This window comes from Salminus brasiliensis, chromosome 18 (genome assembly GCF_030463535.1).
Source record: "Salminus brasiliensis chromosome 18, fSalBra1.hap2, whole genome shotgun sequence".
Lineage (NCBI taxonomy): Eukaryota > Metazoa > Chordata > Actinopteri > Characiformes > Bryconidae > Salminus > Salminus brasiliensis.
In genome coordinates this window covers 4108040-4129512 of record NC_132895.1, presented here as the reverse complement: position 1 = coordinate 4129512, position 21473 = coordinate 4108040, and the positions used below count along the sequence as shown (strand labels likewise).

The 21473-nt window shown below is 45.9% G+C and overlaps 1 protein-coding gene across 1 annotated transcript in view; it reads left to right on the top strand.

Moving 5' to 3' along the window:
* Nucleotides 1-557: 557 nt before the first annotated feature.
* The window catches only part of atp8b1 (ATPase phospholipid transporting 8B1), a 48019-nt gene continuing 27103 nt past the window's right edge, over nt 558-21473 (top strand). Inside the window, exons 1-3 of the mRNA XM_072662814.1 lie at nt 558-621; nt 19322-19515; nt 20048-20145. Coding sequence (XP_072518915.1) covers nt 19374-19515; nt 20048-20145 — 240 coding nt within the window. The 5' untranslated portion in view covers nt 558-621; nt 19322-19373. The remainder of the gene's footprint in view (nt 622-19321; nt 19516-20047; nt 20146-21473) is intronic.

Genomic DNA, 21473 nt, shown 5'->3' with positions numbered 1-21473 from the left:
ACAAACGGCAGATCCACAATCCTGTGCGTAATTACGCAAATCGGCGCAGCAGTGATGCAAGCCGAGCCAGAGCTCCAGAAACCCACCACTGCCTTACCTCTGCCTTACCTCTGCCTTACCACTGCCTTACCACTGCCTCTACCTTCCTCTACCTGTCCTCCTGTGGACAGACACGCACGCGCCCACACGCTTAAACCACCGTAATGACGCAACGTGACGCGCGTCACAAAACTCGCCCGGGCCACACCTTTTCTTTTTACCTGTCCAGTCACGTGATCACCTCACCCGCCTGAATGAAGTTTGTTTTTGGGGTTTTTTTGTTGGTCTTGCTGATTTTCTTTCTTTGGCCAAAAGTGAAACTGGTGAAGAATCAGGAACTGAGCTGAGAGAAAGGTCCTGGGTGGAAACGCAGCGCCCGCCTTCATCCGCACGCGCGTCCTGTCCGGCCAGTTTTTCGGGTTTCAGGAGGCTAGGTGGTCACAAACAGACAGGTAGAGAGAGAGAGAGAGAGAGAGAGACACACACACACACACACACACCGCAGCGACCGAGAGGACAGGATGAACCACTAACTGGACCTATACTTTGTCCACGGACGTTAAAGCAGATCGTGGGAAACAGGTACTGTGGAATCGTCTGTTGTTGTTATGGTTGTTGTTGTTGTTGTTGTTGTTGTTTACATTCGCGTGCGCTTGGCGCCGTGTAAAGCCATCAGGGTGAGAGTCAGGTAGTCTAGCGTAGTACCTGAGCTGCTACCGCAGTGTCCAGTGGGCTCACCCAGCTGAGCAGATCCACAAACCCACAGTGAGGTCAGAAACTAGCTTCAGCTCAGTGGAAGAATGAAGAGGGGCCTGAGTTGCCATTATCTAGAACCACAGTGGTTATCTAGAACTCTCCTCCTCCTCCTGAGCACCAGAAGAAGCCAACATCCACCAGCGCAGGAGCTGAGGTTGTCACCTTGCCCTGCTCCTCTGAGGTGGTTTGGTCTTACATCATATGAAAATGCTCCACACTGAGGTGAGGGGGAATATCCAGAAAGCAGTCCTGGAGCGGAACCGGCTCCGGTTAGGGAGAACCTGTGAGGGGCTGGAGTGGAATATACTGCGAAGGTGCTGTAATGTGGGTTAATGTGGGCCTACGCCAGCGTTAGTGGTTTATTCTAATGATATATAGACTTTTACAGGTAGACACTCTCACTGACCACTGACTTTATGTTTATTTGGGTTTATTCTAATGTTATATAGACTTTTACAGGTAGACACTCTCACTGACCACTGACCTTATGTTTATTTGGGTTTATTCTAACATTATATAGAGTTTTACAGGTAGACACTCTCACTGACCAATGACTTTATGTTTATTTGGGTTTATTCTAATGTTATATATAGGTTTACAGGTAGGGTAGACACTCTGACTGCCCCCTGACTTTATGTTTATTTTGGTTTCTTTTAAGGTTATGTAGATTTTTACAGGTAGACACTCTCACTGACCACTGACTTTGTTTACTTGGGTTTATTCTAATGTTATATAGAGTTTTACAGGTAGACACTCACTGACCACTGACTTTGTTTACTTGGGTTTATTCTAATGTTATATAGAGCTTTACAGGTAGACACTCTCACTGACCACTAACTTTGTTTACTTGGGTTTATTCTAATGTTATATAGAGTTTTACAGGTAGACACTGGCTGACCACCGATGTTTTTATTGGCTTTACTCGAATGTTAGACTAAGACTTTTACACAGTACTGCACATGAATAGAAGTAAAGTATTACCAACAAGTTTCAAACTGATAAAAGCCTCATTTCAGTTCGTGACTCGAGGCTCGTGACTCGAGGCTCGTGGCTTGTGGCGAGTGTAAGTACGGCTGTTGTTATTCCAATGCCTAATTAATCACAGTCTCATTTTAATGACGTAATGCTCATTAGTCACACATCAAATATATGGAGAGGGTTATGAAACCTGTCCTTGCATGGCCTGAGTGGGTGTTACAAGTCTCTGCTGACCTCTGTGGGGAGCCTTTGTCCATCTATAATAACTAGCGCTAGCTTGGATATCGTCACGGTCAGGCAAAAACCTTGAATATCCAAAACGGCAATTTTACAGGAGAAAGGAAAAACCTTCTCGACTTTCAATGGAAGTCAATGTAAAAAGATTTTATTCCAACTCAATTTGGAGCATTTCGATTGGTCCGTTCATCACAAAATTCTGGAGTAATGTAAAGAATACCTGCCGGATTCAGATTATGTCAAAAAGTGAAAAGCGCTAAAATTTGAGGTATTTTAGCTACGTTTGCCCTCCTGTAGGACAACAGATACCAATCACCAGGCCCGACCCGGAGTTTCCCAACCCTGTGTTTCCCAACTGTGTTTTCCAGCCCCTGAGTCAACCCTAAGTAGCTAATTATAAAGTGCTTATGGAGCTGCACCAGGTGTATTGAAGCAGGTAGAACACGAAACCCACACAGAGCAGATGGGCTGCAGGAATGGTGGGGGTGGGATGGGGCGGGGGGTGGGCAATACTGGCCTATAGGCCTCATTAAAAACCAAGAAAGAAAGAAGCCAGTGTCTCTGAATGGTGGCTTGCAGCATTTGGCCTGTGGAACTGTAAGCTTAGGGAATGGCTGTTACCCTGCTCTAATGTTATATAGAGTTTTACAGGTAGACACTCTCACTGACCACTGACTTTATGTTTATTTGGGTTTATTCTAATGTTATATAGACTTTTACAGGTAGGGTAGACACACCCACTGTCCACTATGTTTATTTGGGTTCATTCTATTGTTATTTAGACTTTTACAGGTAGACACTCTCACTGACCACTGACTTGATGTTTAATTGGGTTTATTCTAATGCTATATAGAGTTTTACAGGTAGGGTAGACACACCCACTGTCCACTATGTTTATTTGGGTTCATTCTATTGTTATTTAGACTTTTACAGGTAGACACTCTCACTGACCACTGACTTGATGTTTAATTGGGTTTATTCTAATGCTATATAGAGTTTTACAGGTAGGGTAGACACACCCACTGTCCACTATGTTTATTTGGGTTCATTCTATTGTTATTTAGACTTTTACAGGTAGACACTCTCACTGACCACTGACTTTATGTTTAATTGGGTTTATTCTAATGCTATATAGACTTTTACAGGTAGACACTCTCACTGACCACTGACTTTATGTTTAATTGGGTTTATTCTAATGCTATATAGACTTTTACAGGTAGACACTCTCACTGAACACTGACTTTATGTTTAATTGGGTTTATTCTAATGCTATATAGAGTTTTACAGGTAGACACTCTCACTGCCCACTATGTTTATTTGGGTTTATTCTAGTGTTAGAGTTTTACAGGTAGGCTACAGAAACCCAGGGTGTTAATTAGCTACACAATAGTGTGTGTGTGAGTGTGTGTGTTTAGGATGGCTTTGTGTGAAATATGTGTTAAAAGTTGCTCCAAATGTGTTGTGTTTGGCCGGGGAAAGGCGTGTTTGAGTAATACTGGGTGTTGATTTTATCACACCTGCTTTGAGAACACATAAGGAAATGCGCTGCTCTGCATGGGGCGTGCGCTCGCTGACGAGTGGGCCAGTAGAAATGGCCCGAAACTCAATTTTAACTCGTTTCTCGTCACGTTTAACAGCTGTAGGTTTATGTTGAAGTTTAGGATGTAACTTAAGTTTGGGAGAAGGTCCACACCTTTAACCCCTCATTCTCCAGGCCTTCATTCCCTTTATATACCCAGACTCCTGGCCAGCACCCTTTTGAGTCTGCCCTCCACCCCGTATCACCGCAGGGTGTGGTCTGCACTAGCCAAAAAATGATTAAAATAATATTCTCTTTTAAAATGTGATCACTTTATTTAATTATTTTTTATTTATTTATTTATTATTATTATTATTTATAAATAATAAATTATTTATTTATTATTTACTTTTTACCCCTGAACTGAACAGAGCTCAAACTGCAGGTACTTGCCTTGCATCTGTTGTTTTATTTCTGGAGTCAAAACAGCAGGATTTACTGCAGTTGTATGTAAATTCTAAGGAAATCCATTGACTAGTGGGTATCGAACTCACAACCCTGTCATCAATAGCCCAGAGCTCTAACCACTGAGCCACCGCTGCCCCTCGCTGCCCCTCACTCATTGACCCTAGGTCACTAGTGTGTGTGTGTGTGTGTGTGTTCACTACCACAGATGGGTCAATTCAATGGGACATTTCGCTGTACACAATTGCACCTTTACCTGTACCCTTATTTTTATTTTTATTAGTATTTTTTTAAGGTTGCATTTTGGCTGCCCCCCGTCTCCGCTTCTCCACGTTTAAAGGGCCGGCGATTGGTGCTAATGTCACCAGCTATCGGTCACTGCAGGTTCAACCAGTTTCTGGCGCTTAATCGTGATTCAGATAGATAGGAATACTGTTTCAGGGTCTGGCTGTTCAGTCTTCTCGTAAGCCCTCATTAGATCAGAGGGTCAGAATGATAAATAAAGGTACAGGAAGATCTCTGGCTTGTTTGATAATCGGACCTTTGTTGGTGTAAAAAGGCTGGTGTAGAGTTCACTTCTCAAGGTCGTACTCTGTGTTCACTGGGTGAGGTTAAACAACGGGGACTTTTCTTTTATCTTATCATTTAAGAAAAAAAACGTATTGTAAAAATGTATCCGACAGACTACGGCACCGTCACTGCGATCAGGGGGTCGCTGGTTCGTATCCCGATCAGGCTGCTAGCCGGGGCCTCCAGAGAGAGAGGGCACAATTGGTCTTGCTCTGTCTAGGGTGGGTAGATGGCGCTGTGCCCCCACATCACTCTAGTGCGGCGCTGGCCGTCACTGCCGTCTACTTGCCAGGTATACGTATATTGGTTGCCTGGTGAAGTCGCATCAGCGGCAGTTCAAAAAAGAGGGGTGGCTGGCTGCTCACGTGTCGGAGGGGGCGTGTGTTGGTCTCGCCTGTATTAGTGTCGGGGGTGCTGCTGATGGAGCAGATGCCTGTGCTGACCAACATCACGTGCCATCAAGGCCGACTGTGCTCTCTCTGACTCCGGCTGCTGATGGCAAGCAGCCTGACCCGGGATTCCAGCCACCGAACCTCGGATCACGGTGGCAGGTAGCCTCAATCTCAGGTTGCCCCCAGAATCCATGCTTTTAATGGCTGACTATTTTGAGAATCATGATCTGGTGTGAGATCTGGTCGTCCCCCACCATCTACATGCTTGTCTTCCACACATCTTGAAGAACGGAAGTGTGGGTCAAGCTGAAGTGTACTTGAAGTTCGAGGGGCTCTTGGGACAGGTTGGGATTGGACCTAGGCCAGCGCCAGGGTCTCGAATCTGATCGGCAGCTTCAGGAAGCCAGCAGAGAAGGCAGTAGGACGAGTTGTGTTGCTGTTGAGTTCTAGTTCAGTTCAAGGCCCTGATGGTACGTGTAAGAAGGTCGGCTAAGAGGGAGGTGCAGTAGTCCAACCTCGAGATGTTGAAGAACCGAAGGAGCTCCTCTGTATCCTCTCTAGGTAAGGAAGGGTGAAGTTCTCCAGATGTTGGCCACGAGAAACCTTCATGACCAAGTCAGGTTTACAAGATACTGCATGGACCTACCTGTTAGCTGGTGTCCTGAGGAAGCAGGAAGTGCTGGTTAAATTCCAGGAAAAATGGAATTAGAACCTTTTGGAAATTTGCATAAATGTGTGAATGAATGCTTTTGATTGGTGAGGGTTTGTTGTTGGTACGCTGGTGAAGAGAGTGCATTGTGATTCTCACACCCACAACGTTCCTCATTCCTGTAGATCCTCCTGACAGTGGGGTGGGAGTGTCAGGGATTGAGAGAGCCTTCATAAGCTTTGAGGAAGAAGGACTACATGCTTGTATAGATTGCATAGAGGCTCCTAATGCTCCATTTGATGCTTCACAAAGTTTGTAGACGCCAGCGAATCCAGTGTTTCTTTGAAAGCAGGGGGATTGATGGGAAGATTGACCCTATTTGAGCTCCTGGGGCATCTACCAGAAGGTCTAACATCTTTTTGGCCTACTGTTAGATCTTGCCAATGTACTTTTGGTTTAGAATGAGGCATTTCGATGTCTTCGTTATAGATGTTGTGTCTTTTTATGATGTCCATCCCATACTGTCTCATCCCATACTGTCTCGTCCCATACTGTCTCATCCCGTCCTGGCCCATCCCGTACTGTCTTCCTCATACTGTCTTTCTCATACTGTCCCATCCCGTACTGTCCCATCCCGTACTGTCTCATCCCATACTATCTCATCCAATACTGTCCATCCCATACTGTCCCATCCCATACTGCCCCATACATACCCCAACTACTTCATTATTACTTTATTTTGCTTCGTTTGTACTAGGGATGCACTGATCCGATATTAGGATCGAGTATCAGTCCCGATATTAACTAAATTAGCTGGGTATCTGATAATTAGGCCGAACCATGGAACCGATCCTTCTACTTTAATTTGCTGGTGTGAGACTGCACTAAATGTGCTAATAAATAAAAGACAAATGGCAATTTTTGATGCCATAAGCCTCTCCCACATGGTGAGGTGTACAGTTTATTAATACAGCATACAGTATCGACCCATATGCAAAGTTTATGTATCGGTATTGGAACTGAAAATACCGGATCGGTGCATCCCTAGTTTTAACTTGATTCTACTGATTGGACGCCAGTGTTGTCTTCTCTGGCTATCAGAGAACCCCCAGGCCCCTCCCCACTTCAAGCCCTAGTAATTTGTCATTGCCACTATGAAAAACCCATGCTGAAGGTTCTCATGCTGATGTTTATGTAAATACAGGACTTCTTTTGGGCAGAGGTTGAGTACGCTGGGCCGACGTTAGATAATGGACTGTATGTCAACACGTTTCAGGCCTTTGTGCATTAGACTGATAAGCAGTGCTGCTGAATAGACTGTCTCCAGGCTTGCGTTAGATACTTGCGCTACATCAGGGAGGGGTGTGTGTACTTTGCAGTCGTGCATGTAGAGTTCTTTTGTTGGGATTGTGGGTTCTTCTTTATGGAACGTCACATGTGATTCCTCCTGGCGAGGGGGGGGGGGGGTGGTATATTAGGCAGCGAGTGAACAGTCAGTTCTTGATGGAAAAATGGTGAAGCGTAAGAATCTGACCAGACTGACCAGAACCAAGCTGCGATGTTCTAGACAACTGGGTCAGAACATCTCCAAAACACATCAGGCAGGTCTTGTGGGGTGTTCCCGGGCATGCAGTGGTCAGTACCTACCTACCTACCTACCAAAAGTGCTCCCAGGCACCTAAGGCTCATTGATGCAGTCCAACACCCCGACACTAGTGAAGGCGAGCCCAACACACGCCCCCTCGAACTTCCGCTGATGCGACATCACCAGGCAACCAGTGCGCCTACAGGGAAGCGTCGTATACCCGGCTCTGACGCACCGGCTAGCGCCGCCCTGGAGTGATGTGGGGGAGAGGGGCGCCATCTACCCACCCTAGTGAGGGCAAGGCCAATTGCGCTCTTTCGAGGCCCCGGCTGCCGATGGCTAGCTGCGAGTGGTCCAGCGCCTCAGTCTGCTGGACCACCTGGGGCCCCTTAAAGAATCTGGTGCTAGATGCGCTGTGTGGACAAAAGTATTGGGACACCTACAGGAGCTTTTATTCGTACCATTAGGCATCTAAATCCATAGGCATTGAGATATTTATTCTTTGTAGCTTCCACTTTTCTAGGAAGGCATCCATCCAGAAGAGCTTTTGTGAGGTCGGACACTGATGCTGGACGATGCTGGACTGGCTTTCAGTCTTCTTCGTCGTTCATCCCGGGGTTGAGGTCAGGGCTCGGTGCAGGCCAGTCAGATTTTTCCACACTCGTCCAAGCATGCCGTTATGGACCTTGCTTTGTGCACTGGGGAGCGTTAGTCCACCGAGCCAAAGGCGTTGGAGATGTTTAAGCAGCTCCTGATTGGGTCTTTGAGGCTGATCTGTGGTCCATGCACACATGAACTTCTCTGTCGTCACACTCTAGCGTGCTGGTCTCCAGAGACGGTCATCAATTGTCTCTTTTGCTTAGTAAAATGTCTTTCCAGTAGACATGGGCAACCAAATGGCCTGTTTCGAGACGTCTGATGAAGGCTTTGGAGGATTTGAATTTTCTGACTTGTGAGGCAAATGGGGGTGAATTTGAATCGATCCAGTGACTAGCTAAGTAGATTTCCACAGCGTATCTAATGTGTGTACTGTGTTGGGGAACAGAGGTCTGGGTTCCTTAAAGCTAATCAAGGAACAGGCTATGAACTGTTATGAAGGCCTTGGTCATGGAAGCTCACCCTGTTTCTAAAATTGTCCCTCTTTTTAAAGCATGGACTGAAATGGCAGAAATAATCATTACTAGGCCTAAAAACACACACACAGCTTGTCTAGCCCCTGTAGAGAAGCACTGCCAATACAATAGGACTCTCTGGAACAGATAAACATGATGAACCTATGGGCACCATGCTGCCTAATGCCGGGCGTGGGCTAGTAGAGGGGTGTATAAAGCCCCCCAGCATTGAGCTGTGGAACAGTGGGGGAATGTTCCATTGGTGCTCCATCCAATACTTTCGGGATGTCGCTGAATGCAGTCAAATCATCACAGCAATGCTCCTCCAAAAAAGTAGAATGCCTTCTACTCAACTGTCCCAATGAAAAGTCTATATGATTGGTGACCTGAAGCCTCCTCTGTTCCACCTGTAGAGGCATAGTGCTTGCGTTTACAGCAGGTAATCAAAAAAACGACTTGATCACATGTCCATGGTCACACGGCTGTGCGTCAAACCCATATTTGTCACGTTATTAATGACTTTATAATGGCATGGATTAAAATCGTGATCAGATAAGGTCATGGATAAATTAAAATCAGTTCCGGGAATAAAAGGCCTACGGTAAGCACACAGTAAACCTACTCTGAAAGCAAGAACTCTCGTGCCTGAACTACTTTCACATCATTTCAGAACTGTACGGTAGGAATTTTACCACGTTTAGCTCCGACCTCACAATCTGATTGGCTGAGAGACAGTCTATGGGCCCTGTCTCCTAATTAATCATGGGTGTGTTTGTTTGGGCATAACGTGCAGTAATAAACCAATCAGTGTGTCTCTCGCCATTGCTCCCTTTAAGAGCCAGGTGCGGTCAGATTGACCTTGCCGGGTTGCTATTTCAGTGGTGTAAAGCGTGGGGGGGTGGTGTACGAGCGTCGGGCTGCACGCGCCTGTGTTGACAATTCACTGCTGAGATAGCAACGAACGAACGTCTGTCTGTTGACGAACGTCTGTCTGGGTTGTGTTCAGTCAGTGGAGTTCCTGCTGTGTTTTCCGCTGCCAAGATACACAGCAATACTCCAGAAACTGACCTGAACACCCATCTTTTTGAGACCACTTTTTGAGAATTATTATTATTATTATTATTATTATTAATTGTATTTTATCACATTTTTATCCATTATCCATCTCCCCTCTTCACACGCAATACCCCCCAACACTACTGAGGGCGGACCAACTCCCACCCCCTTGAACTGCTGAATACCCGGATCCAACTGCCAGCACAGCAGCGAGGCCGTGTGGGAGAGAGCGCCATCTACCCACCCTGAACAGAGCAAGGCCGATTTTGCTGTGGTAGTGCCTGGGCCACTCGGGGCAACTAGACCACTCTGGTCTGGTCCCTATATCACTTTTCATCATATCCCTACCTCTAGCCCTCGCTCTGCTATGGGTGTGTTGACCTAAGGCCCAAGTGCGGCAGCTCCAGCTCCCCAGCTCCCCAGCTAACAGACCTCAAGAGCCAGACCTGTTGCACTCCCTCTGGCTCTGGCTGCTGATGGCAAGCACTTTTCTGAATGTTCTCCTAGCTGTGTGTGCTCACCTTAAAGATACTGAGGTCACAGATGAGGGGTGTCTGGATACTTTTGGACATCTAAAATGTGTGAGTGTGTGTGTGTGTGTGTGTGTGTATATGCTCGATTCCTTCATTAGCATGTGACCTGCTGGGACTGTTGTGGTGATATTCCCGTCAGGCTCTGCAGGTGACGAGAGGTGAGAGAGCAGCTGTTGCTAGACGCCCCGTCGCTGCTGGAGCTGGTAGTGGAATGTGGTGTAGAGAGCAGAGGAATGCAGAAGTGCTCCTGCAGCTCATTTACCTAAAAAGGGGAGGGGAAAGACCTGCTAGGTGATCACTGCTACGCTTGCTCCACCCACTTCAGGAACAGGCCAAATAAAAGGGGGAGGAGTTTAGGGGACGGGAGCGGATATCACCTGCTTTGCTGTATATGTGCGTTCTGCACTGCTCATATGGCGGAGAGGGGCTTGGTGCGCTCCTCCTTCTCTTTGTTTCAGTTTCAGACCGGTAGGCTACCTCTCTCGCAAGCTCTCTCTCCCTCTCTCTCCCTCTCTCTCCCTCTCTCTCCCTCTCTCTCGCGCTCTCTCTCCTCCCCCTTTGTGTTCAGTCTTTTTCTTTTTTTCTCACGATCACTTGCTCTCTCTACCAGTTCAGTTTGAGAGTCTCTCTCTCTCTCTCTCTCCTCCCCCACCCCTACCTGTGTTGCTGTTGCATTACCCCAGGTGGGTCACTGAAACCAGTTTGCTTTGTTTCTGTGCTGAGCTGAGGGTGAGGTCGCGCTTTTACGGAGTCGCTCATCCTAGACGGCTCTTGTGTCGTCTCCCATTCGAGTGGGACTGTGAATTGTGTGAGAGAGAGGCTGTGTGGATGGGTGGACTCTCTTTTTTTTTATTCGGTGTAATATACTATCTTTAGTGAAGTTGGGATGAGCTATTTATTTGTTTACTATTTTATTTATTTATATCATTTGTTCATAATATATATATATATATATATATATATATATATATATATATATATATATATGTGTGTATATATGTGTGTATATATAATGTAATGTAAATATATATATATATATATATATATATATATATATATAATATTACTGTGTGTATATATATTTTGATATATATACAGACACACACATATAGTAACCACAGTAATATTGGGTACAGTAATAATTTATATATATATAATATATAAAAAATATTACTGTATTTTCATTATATAGCTAATTTTATATAATATATATAATTAGCTTTCTCATACTCAGTGGAGCTACAGTCGAGCATAGGCTAGCTTAGCGCATGGGCTGCAGGCCTAGACACTTTTTTTGGTGTCAAAATGCGGCAGGATGAGACTGTATGGAAGTCGTACTGTCCACCCCCAACCCCTCAACCCCCCACCCTCCCCGGTCATATGTTATACATATAGAAACAAGTGAATACCGCAAAACCCTAGAGTATGCTGAGGTACCAGAGGCTTTTTGGCATTCTTCTGGTTTCTCTTGGTCATGGATATCTCATACAAGGAAGCGCAGGCTTTTAAAAGGTCCTGTCCCTGTGGAACAGGTTGTACAATGACTTGTGGGTGGCTTGGATTCCGTGTCGGTCACTGTAGCCTTTTCTTTCCAGGAAAGCTCCTCTTATTCGGTTCTGTCGTTAAAGCCTGTGCTCACCTCCACCGATGCAGTCCGGCCTGATTAATAGAATCCTTATGGCTGGTATTTGTTCATAAATGAGCCTGTTCCTCTGACCTCTGCCCTTTTATTTTCCTCTCTCAGCTCATGGCTTCATGCCGAGTGTTGAAGGCTGCAGCAGTGACTCAGCACTGTTGTTAGCCGGGTAATGTATGCAGGATTGCAGATACGCTGTAAAACAGGGCCAGTTGCATTTCTCTGTGCATTGTAAGACTCCAGCCTCTTCATGCAGCAGTCAGCCCTAGTCAAAAGTTTGTAGACAGCTGTTCATCCCCTTTTACAGCCTCGACTCTGGGAAGGTCTTCTAGGAATATGCCTTATGCCTTATTCAGCCACACACGAGCATCAGTGGGGTCATATACTGACCCCATACTGTTGGCAACTCATCCCAAACGTACTGGATGGAGCACCATCATCCATCGTTCCAGAGAACACAGCTCAATGCTGGGGGGCTTTATACATCCATCTAGTCCAGGCTTGGTCTTGGACATGCAGATGTAGAGCTCATGGAGTCTGGAGTCTGCCTTTTGCAATGGCGATTATACGAACTGTGGCAGCAAACCTGGGCTACATCCGGTACTGGTGCCAAGAAGTGGGGCCTAGGCGTGGGCCAAATGCGGCTGCTAGAATATTAGTACAAAGATCAGTTTAGGGTCTGTGGTGGTCAGAAGGTGGCTTAGGTGCTGAACTGTGAAAGAGGCTTCTTTAGGGGGTATATGTAGTGAAGGTGGAGGTTCTATGTAGAACCAGGACACCTCAAAGAAGTACTTAGAGGCTTAAACAGATGTTTGAATTGGTGGAAAACCTTTTACTAAAAGGTTCTGTAGAGAACCATTTCTAAAATATGGTTTAAAGAGCCTAGGGGCTCCTCCAAGAACTCAGATGTTCCTCAGATGTGCTTTTAGAGGTGCCAGTTTTTTTGGGATGATGTCTGGAACCGGAACCTAAACCAGCTGAATTCGCTAATTAGAAGGACCGTCCAAATACTTTTGGACATGATGTATTTTTATTTTCCTCATCATGTTATGATAAAATATAATTAAATAAATAAATAAATACGAGTAAGTGCTTATCAAGTCTTTGCTTCCTGAAATGCTGGTTTGTGCACACTGCTTCCTGATCTACCACTTTTCTTCACAGCCCTGCAACTACTAGACTAAATTCTTATAGGTGTCTTTTGCACACCCACACACACACACCCACACACACCTCTGGGTTATGAATAGCAGAGTGAGGTTACTGTGAAGTACTGTATGGACAAAAGTATTGGGACACCTGCTCATTTACTGTTTCTTCTGACATCAAGGCTATTAAAAAGAGTTTCTCCTGCTCTACTGTCCAGAGAAGAAGGAGGCTTTCTATTAGATTTTGAAGGAGCATTGCTGTGAGGATTTGATTGATTTCAGCGACAAGAGGGTTAGCGAGGTCATGCTGTTGGATGAGGATCACCACTCTACCTTTTCATCCCCAACAGTATTGGATGGAGCACCAACCATCCATCATTCCAGAGAATCAGTGCTGGGGGGGGGGCTTTATACCCCTCCAATAGGTTCATGATGTTGATCTGCTCCAGAGAGTCCTAATCTATTGGCAGTACTTCTCTACAGGGACTAGACTAGTCCGTCCCTGGCAGCTTGGCGATCACCAGCAGATCTCACGGTTCTAAGAATGATTACTCAGTGCACACACTGATCAAATATTTCATAAGGTTTATTTGACCTTGGTTATTTATTCTTACAGACGTGCACACACACACACACACACACACACACACACACACACACACACACACACACACCCAGGTTTATCTATCAATCACTTTTTAATGTGTGTATAGGTGTGGTGCCACACACACACATGTTCCCCATTGCTGATCCACTCCCTTCATTTCTGTGCAGAAGTTTATCAGAAAGGTTAAGCTGGTTAACTACAAACCGGATTCCAAAAAAGTTGGGACACTAAACAAATTGTGAATAAAAACTGAATGCAATGATGTGGAGATGGCAAATGTCAATATTTTATTCGTAACAGAACATAGATGACAGATCAAAAGTTTAATCTGAGTAAATGTAACATTTTAAAGGAGAAATATGTTGATTCAAAATTTCATGGCGTCAACAAATCCCAAAAAAGTTGGGAGAAGTAGCAATAAGTGTCTGGAAAAAGGAAATTGAGCATATAACGAACAGCTGGAATGTTTTGGAATCCGGTTTGTACATTAGTGTGGTCATGCTGGTCAACTGACGTGGTCATGTTGCTCGAGTAGTGTAGGTTGGGCATGGTGCAGGTTGGTCATGGTGGTCAACCAGATTGGTCCTACTGGATGACTAGCCTGGCTATGCTGGTCAACTGATGTGGTCATATTGCTTGACTAGCTTGATTGTGCTGCCAACTCACCATGGCCATTTTTATGATATTTGACCAGCGTGGTCATAAAGGTTAGGCTGGTCAACTAGTGCAGATTGGGCATGGTGGTCAACCAGATTGGTCCTACTGGATGACTAGTCTGGTCATTGAGATCGACCAGGTCAACCAGATTGGTCCTACTGGATGACTTGTTCGGACATGGTGGTCAACTGATGTAGTCATATTGCTCAACTAGCTTGATTATACTGGCCAACCAACCATGGTCATGATGTTTGACCAGTGTGGTCATAAAGGTTAGGCTGGTCAACTAGTGCAGGTTGGGCATGGTGGTCAACCAGAGTGGTCCTACTGGTTTACTAGTGTGGTCATAGTAGTCAGCTAACATGGTACTGCATGACCAGCTTGGTCATGATGTTTGACCCGTGTGGTCAAAAAGGTTAGGCTGGTCTACTAGTGCAGCTTGGGCATGGCTGTCCCCTAGTTTGATCATACTGGTGCAGTCATGCTGTTCATACCACTTAACAAGCTTGATTATTCTGGCCACCTAATGTGGTCATGCTGGATGACTAGTCTGGTCATGGTGGACAACCAGCGTAGTCATTCTGGTAGACCAGCTAAACCATCAAAGCCAAATGAAAACATATCCTGTGCTACTGAAGGGCTAAGCTACTCAGCCGGCCTGCCCAGCTCAACCAGCAGTGATCTAGTGACAGGGTCATGGGCTCCCAAGGCTCAGTGATGCTTATGGACGTCCCACCTCACAATGTACAGGGCTTAAAGAATCTGTTGCTGATGTATCTGCTAACACAGGGTACATTCATTTCAGAGGCCTTATGGAGTTCATGCCCCGACATGTCAGAGCTGTTGTGGGGGCACAAGAGGTGTGTGTGGGGGGGGGGGGGCTACGCAGTGGTAGGCAGGTGGTTTAATGTTGTGGCTAATCAGGACTGTTGTTGAGGAGGGTGGTGAAGGCGATGCAGAGAGATTAGAAGGGAAGACGAAAGCAGAGGCGTGCCAAGCAGCGAAAAACAAAGGCTGCAGACGCAGAGGGAGAAATACCTGAGAGGCCAGGGGAGGTAGGTGTGTGTGTGTGTGGAGGTGAAGTTAACAGACACCAACATTCCACACATGTTTACAGTGCTGGAGGGAGGACGTGTCTTAAACCCTGCTTTAGACCTAAAATAGAACCGAACTCCGTTCCATCCTACAGCCCAAATCAGCTCTTGTCGTCTTAAAGTGGATAAAAATCTCCAGATATTCCATTAAAAAGTGTTTGTGTTGCTCATCTGGAATGCTGTATGGCACGGGGTTAACGTCTGGAACGCTGTATGGCACGGGGTTAACGTCTGGAGCGCTGTATGGCGAAGGGGTTAACGTCTGGAACGCTGTATGGCACAGGGTTAACGTCTGGAACGCTGTATGGCGAAGGGGTTAATGTCTGGAACGCTGTATGGCGAAGGGGTTAAAGTCTGAAACGCTGTATGGCACGGGGTTAACGTCTGGAACGCTGTATGGCGAAGGGGTTATTGTCTGGAACGCTGTATGGCACGGGGTTAATGTCTGGAACGCTGTATGGCACGGGGTTAATGTCTGGAACGCTGTATGGCGAAGGGGTTAATGTCTGGAATGCTGTATGGCACGGGGTTAACGTCTGGAACGCTGTATGGCACGGGGTTAACGTCTGGAACGCTGTATGGCGAAGGGGTTAACGTCTGGAACGCTGTATGGCGAAGGGGTTAACGTCTGGAACGCTGTATGGCACGGGGTTCACGTCTGGAGCGCTGTATGGCGAAGGGGTTAATGTCTGGAACGCTGTATGGCACGGGGTTCACGTCTGGAGCGCTGTATGGCGAAGGGGTTAATGTCTGGAACGCTGTATGGCGAAGGGGTTAATGTCTGGAACGCTGTATGGCACGGGGTTAACGTCTGGAGCGCTGTATGGCGAAGGGGTTAATGTCTGGAACGCTGTATGGCACGGGGTTAACGTCTGGAGCGCTGTATGGCGAAGGGGTTAACGTCTGGAACGCTGTATGGCGAATGGGTTAATGTCTGGAACGCTGTATGGCGAAGGGGTTAATGTCTGGAACGCTGTATGGCGAAGGGGTTAATGTCTGGAACGCTGTATGGCGAAGGGGTTAACGTCTGGAACGCTGTATGGCACGGGGTTAATGTCTGGAACGCTGTATGTCGAATGGGTTAACGTCTGGAACGCTGTATGGCGAATGGGTTAATGTCTGGAACGCTGTATGGCGAAGGGGTTAACGTCTGGAACGCTGTATGGCACGGGGTTCACGTCTGGAGCGCTGTATGGCGAAGGGGTTAATGTCTGGAACGCTGTATGGCACGGGGTTCACGTCTGGAGCGCTGTATGGCGAAGGGGTTAATGTCTGGAACGCTGTATGGCGAAGGGGTTAATGTCTGGAACGCTGTATGGCACGGGGTTAACGTCTGGAGCGCTGTATGGCGAAGGGGTTAATGTCTGGAACGCTGTATGGCACGGGGTTAACGTCTGGAGCGCTGTATGGCGAAGGGGTTAACGTCTGGAACGCTGTATGGCACAGGGTTAACGTCTGGAACGCTGTATGGCGAAGGGGTTAATGTCTGGAACGCTGTATGGCGAATGGGTTAACGTCTGGAACGCTGTATGGCAAAGGGGTTAATGTCTGGAACGCTGTATGGCAAAGGGGTTAAAGTCTGAAACGCTGTATGGCACGGGTTAATGTCTGGAACGCTGTATGGCGAAGGGGTTAATGTCTGGAACGCTGTATGGCGAAGGGGTTAATGTCTGGAGCGCTGTATGGCGAAGGGGTTAACGTCTGGAACGCTGTATGGCGAAGGGGTTAACGTCTGGAACGCTGTATGGCACAGGGTTAACGTCTGGAACGCTGTATGGCACAGGGTTAACGTCTGGAACGCTGTATGGCGCAGGGTTAACGTCTGGAGTGGTGTCTGGCGAAGGGGTTAACATCTGGAACGCTGTTTGGCGAAGGGGTTAACATCTGGAACGCTGTTTGGCGAAGGGGTTAACATCTGGAACGCTGTTTGGCGAAGAGGTTAACATCTGGAACGCTGTATGGCAGGGGGTTAACATCTGGAACGCTGTATGGCGAAGGGGTTAACGTCTGGAACGCTGTATGGCGCAGGGTTAACGTCTGGAGTGGTGTCTGGCGAAGGGGTTAACATCTGGAATGCTGTCTGGCGAAGGGGTTAACATCTGGAATGCTGTATGGCACGGGGTTAACATCTGGAATGCTGTTTGGCACGGGGTTAACGTCTGGAGTGGTGAATGGCGCAGGGTTAACGTCTGGAGTGGTGTCTGGCGAAGGGGTTAACATCTGGAACGCTGTTTGGCGAAGGGGTTAAGATCTGGAAAGCTGTATGGCACGGGGTTAACATCTGGAACGCTGTATGGCACGGGGTTAACATCTGGAACGCTGTATGGCAGGGGGTTAACATCTGGAACGCTGTATGGCGAAGGGGTTAACGTCTGGAACACTGTATGGCGCAGGGTTAACGTCTGGAACGCTGTATGGCGCAGGGTTAACGTCTGGAGTGGTGAATGGCGAAGGGGTTAACGTCTGGAGTGGTGAATGGCGAAGGGGTTAACGTCTGGAGTGGTGAATGGCGCAGTATTAACGTCTGGAACGCTGTTTGGCGCAGGGTTAACGTCTGGAACGCTGTATGGCGCAGGGTTAACGTCTGGAATGGTGAATGGCGAGTAGTAGATACGGGAACGGTGTGCAGCAGGCGGTTAATGCTGGGAGCGGTGTACGCTGGATGGGAAATGTCTGGAATGACACGTTTGCATAAAATCGTATTTTCACTTTCGTGCGGTTCAGCTGTTCAGAGGTCAGTTGCTCTTTCCATGGTATGGACGTTCCCTAGTGAATGGACCAGTACCCTCTTACTGAAACAGCGCTCAGTGGAGTGGGGGCTGTGTACCTGCTGCTCTTCTCCGGTTACGTTCTGGAGATGTGAGGTTGTCGTTACTCCAGTGGTGATTCATTGGGGACGGAGAGTCAGGGGTGAGCGCTAGAGCTGAGCGGTGTTTCCGCGTCCCGTAAAGCTGCTGTTCTGAGATAAAGGGCTCGGCCTGGCTGCTGACCCACCTGTCCTGATCCTTCAGCTGATTTAGTTTCCTGGATGGTTGTGAGACGAGGAGCTGGACGTCACGTGTGCAGCGGGTTGCGTCAGTTCTCCTGACGTTGCTGAAGGATCTTGTGATGTTGCTCTCTGCTCACACTGACGGTGACTTCAGCCGCCTGACACAGAAACTGCCTAATCATAGGCCTTCTTTACACTGTTAATGTGTGTGTGTGAGTGTGTGTGTGTGTGTGCGCGCGTGTGAGTGTGTACTGTTTGTCTCTCTGTGTTTCTCAATCTGTCTCTCTCTCTCTGTCTTTCTGTCTGCCTCTCTCTGTCTGTCTGTCTCATTCTGCCTGTCTATCTATCCCTCTGTCTTTGTATGTCTGTCTGCCTCTGTCTCTCTTTCTGTCTGTCTCTTCTGTCTATATCCCTGTCTATCCCTCATTGTCTGTCTGTCTGTATATATTCGTCTCTTTTTCTCTCTTTTTTTTCCTGTCTGTCTGTCTCTCTTTTTGTTACTTTGCCTTTGCCTGTCTGTCCATTCTGTCTCTCTCTCTCTCTCTGTATTTGTGTCAGTCTGTTTCTTTCTCTCTTCTTGTCTCTCTCTCGGTCTGTCTCTTTCTTTCTGTATCTCTGTCTGTCCCTCATTGTCTCTTTGTCTGTATGTCTATATCCGTCTCCTTTTCTCTCTTTTTTCACTGTCTGTCTGTCTGTCTGTCTCTTTCTCCTTCTTTCTTTCTGTCTATCTTTCTGTTCCTTTGCTTTTGTCTGTCTGTCCCTTCTGTCTCTCTTTGTCCCTCTTTCTGTATTTGTGTCTCAGTATGTTTCTTTCTCTGTCTTTGTCTCTTTATTTCTGTCTGTCTCTCTTAATGTATCTCTTTCTGTCTCTCTTAATGTCTCTCTTTCTGTCTGTCTCTCTTATTGTCTCTCTTATTGTCTCTCTTAATGTTTCTCTTTCTGTCTCTCTTAATGTCTCTTTCTGTCTCTCTTATTGTCTCTCTTTCTGTCTGTCTCTCTTATTGTCTCTCAATGTTTCTCTTTCTGTCTGTCTCTCTTATTGTCTCTCTTTCTGTTTGTCTCTCTTATTGTCTCTCTTACTGTCTCTTTTTCTGTCTGTCTCTCTTACTGTCTCTCTTACTGTCTCTCTTTCTGTCTGTCTCTCTTATTGTCTCTTTCTGTCTGTGTCTCATTGTCTCTCTTTCTGTCTGTCTCTCATTGTCAATGTTCTTTTATGCTTTTGAGAATCATACTAAATAGTCACATCAAATCAATAAGTTAAAACTCTCTCTCTCTCTTTCTCTCTCTCTCTCTCTCTAGTGTGCACTCTCTCTCGCTTTCTCTCTCTTTCTAGTGCGCACTCTCTCTCAGGATGAGTCGGCCACGCGCAGACTCCCAGGATTCCCAGGGGCCGGATGATGAGGTGATGCCTTACAGCGATGATGAGACTGATGATGAGTTGGAACCGGATGAAGACGAAGAAGCCCCGCCCACCATCCCAGCCGTTGTTCCAGGTGCGTCTCTTCTTCCCCCACTGCTTTGTTCAACTATTGATTCAGGGTTTCCAAAAGTGGAATCCTTTTTGGTTCTCTTTAGAACCACACATAAAAGGATCTACAAAAGAGATGGTTCTTCAGTGTGTGGCCAGGGTTCGATATTACTAAAGAACCTTCTCAACACCTCTTAAACTGCGTTCACTGGAATGATGGATGGTGGTGGAGCTCCATCCAGTACTTTTGGGATGAGTTGGGGAGTTGGGGATGATGAGGTGAGGTGATCATCCATCATCCAACCTCCTGACCTCACTAACATCAGCTCTTTTGATGCTGAATGCAGTCAAATCCTCACAGCAATGCTCCTCCAAAATCTAGTAGAAAGCCTTCCTCCCTGGTTAGTAGAGACAGTTCCTACAACAAAAGCAGGATCAGCTCTTTTTAACACCCTTGATTTCAGAAGAAACAGTGAATGAGCAGGTGTCACAGTCACAGTGTGTCTTTATTTCTACTTCGTTTATGTTCTATATGTATGATTTTTTAATTTTTTTAGAAGCTGGATGGCAAGTCAAAGCGAATGACCGGGATTTCTGCAAACTTCCTGAATTCAAGAAGAAGGTCTTCCTGTGCTTTAAGAAGAGCAAATACTCCGTAAGTGTGCGCTTTCCTCCTCCACGGGTTCTGTGGAAAATCCTGTCTCAGCTTTCTGAGCATAACCTGTTTGTTTGTGGAACATGAGAGGGTGGGCAGGTGGAAGGGGGTGCAGACTGGAGCCTGTATTTAGCAGAGTGCGTCACGTAGCCCAGCATGGCAGAGCTGGTCTTTGTATAAACCAGCAACACTCGCTCGCTAGAGTGCACGGTTTAAGGTCAAATTTGCATGCAGGCCGTCCCTGTCTGTCCCTGTAAGGACATGGTGTCGGTCGTGCTGCGATACTGATTCATGATCTTTTGGAGGGAGAGAATACGCAAAGAAATCCCAGTTTGGTCCTGCCAATCAACCCACCCCTTCGTAGCTCCCCCTAGCACTAGCAAAGCTCCTTCTGGTTCGAATCCCGATCACGCTGCTAGCCTTCGGCAACCGGCGCAGAGAGAGAGAGAGAGAGAGCAATTGGCCTTGCCCTCTCTAGAGTGGGTAGATGGCGCTCTCCCCCCACATCACTGTAGTGCGCCGCTGGCTGTCACTGGTGTCTGCTAGCCGTTGCTTTCCCTCCAGGCGTGTTGGTTGGTTGCCTGGTTGCATTGGCGACAGATCGAAAAAGAGGTGTGGCTGGCTGAGGACGGGTTGGAGGGGGCGTGTGTTGTGGAGAATGTCGGGTGGAGAATTTGTATGGGTTGGATAATTGGTCATCTAAATTGGGGAGAAAATGGGTAAAAATAAATAAATAATTTATATTAAAACATATATATATATATATGTATGTTTTAATATAAATAAATAAATAAATAAAAGATAGTTGGGACCTGTATACCAATTCATCATCACCAAGTCAGATTAATTGGTGTCCAAAAATTTTTTTTATATATATATATTATATAATTTATTTATATTAAAAACAATAATAATTATTAAGATATATATAATAATTATTGTTTTTAATATAAATAAATAAATAAAAAGATAAATGGGATATATATTTATCTTTTTATTTCTTTATTTATATTAAAAATAATTAATATATATAACAATATATATATATATATATATATATATATATATATATATATATATATATACATAATATAATTTATATATATATATGTTTTTTTTTGTTTTGTTTTTTTGTTTTTTTTTTGACACCAATTAATCTGACTTGGTGATGATGAATTGGTATACGGGTCCCAACTATCTTGTTATTTATTTATATTAAAAAATGTGTGTATATATATATATATATATATATATGTATGTGTGTGTGTGTATATATATATATATATATATATATATTTAATAAATAAATAAATAAAAAGATAGTTGGG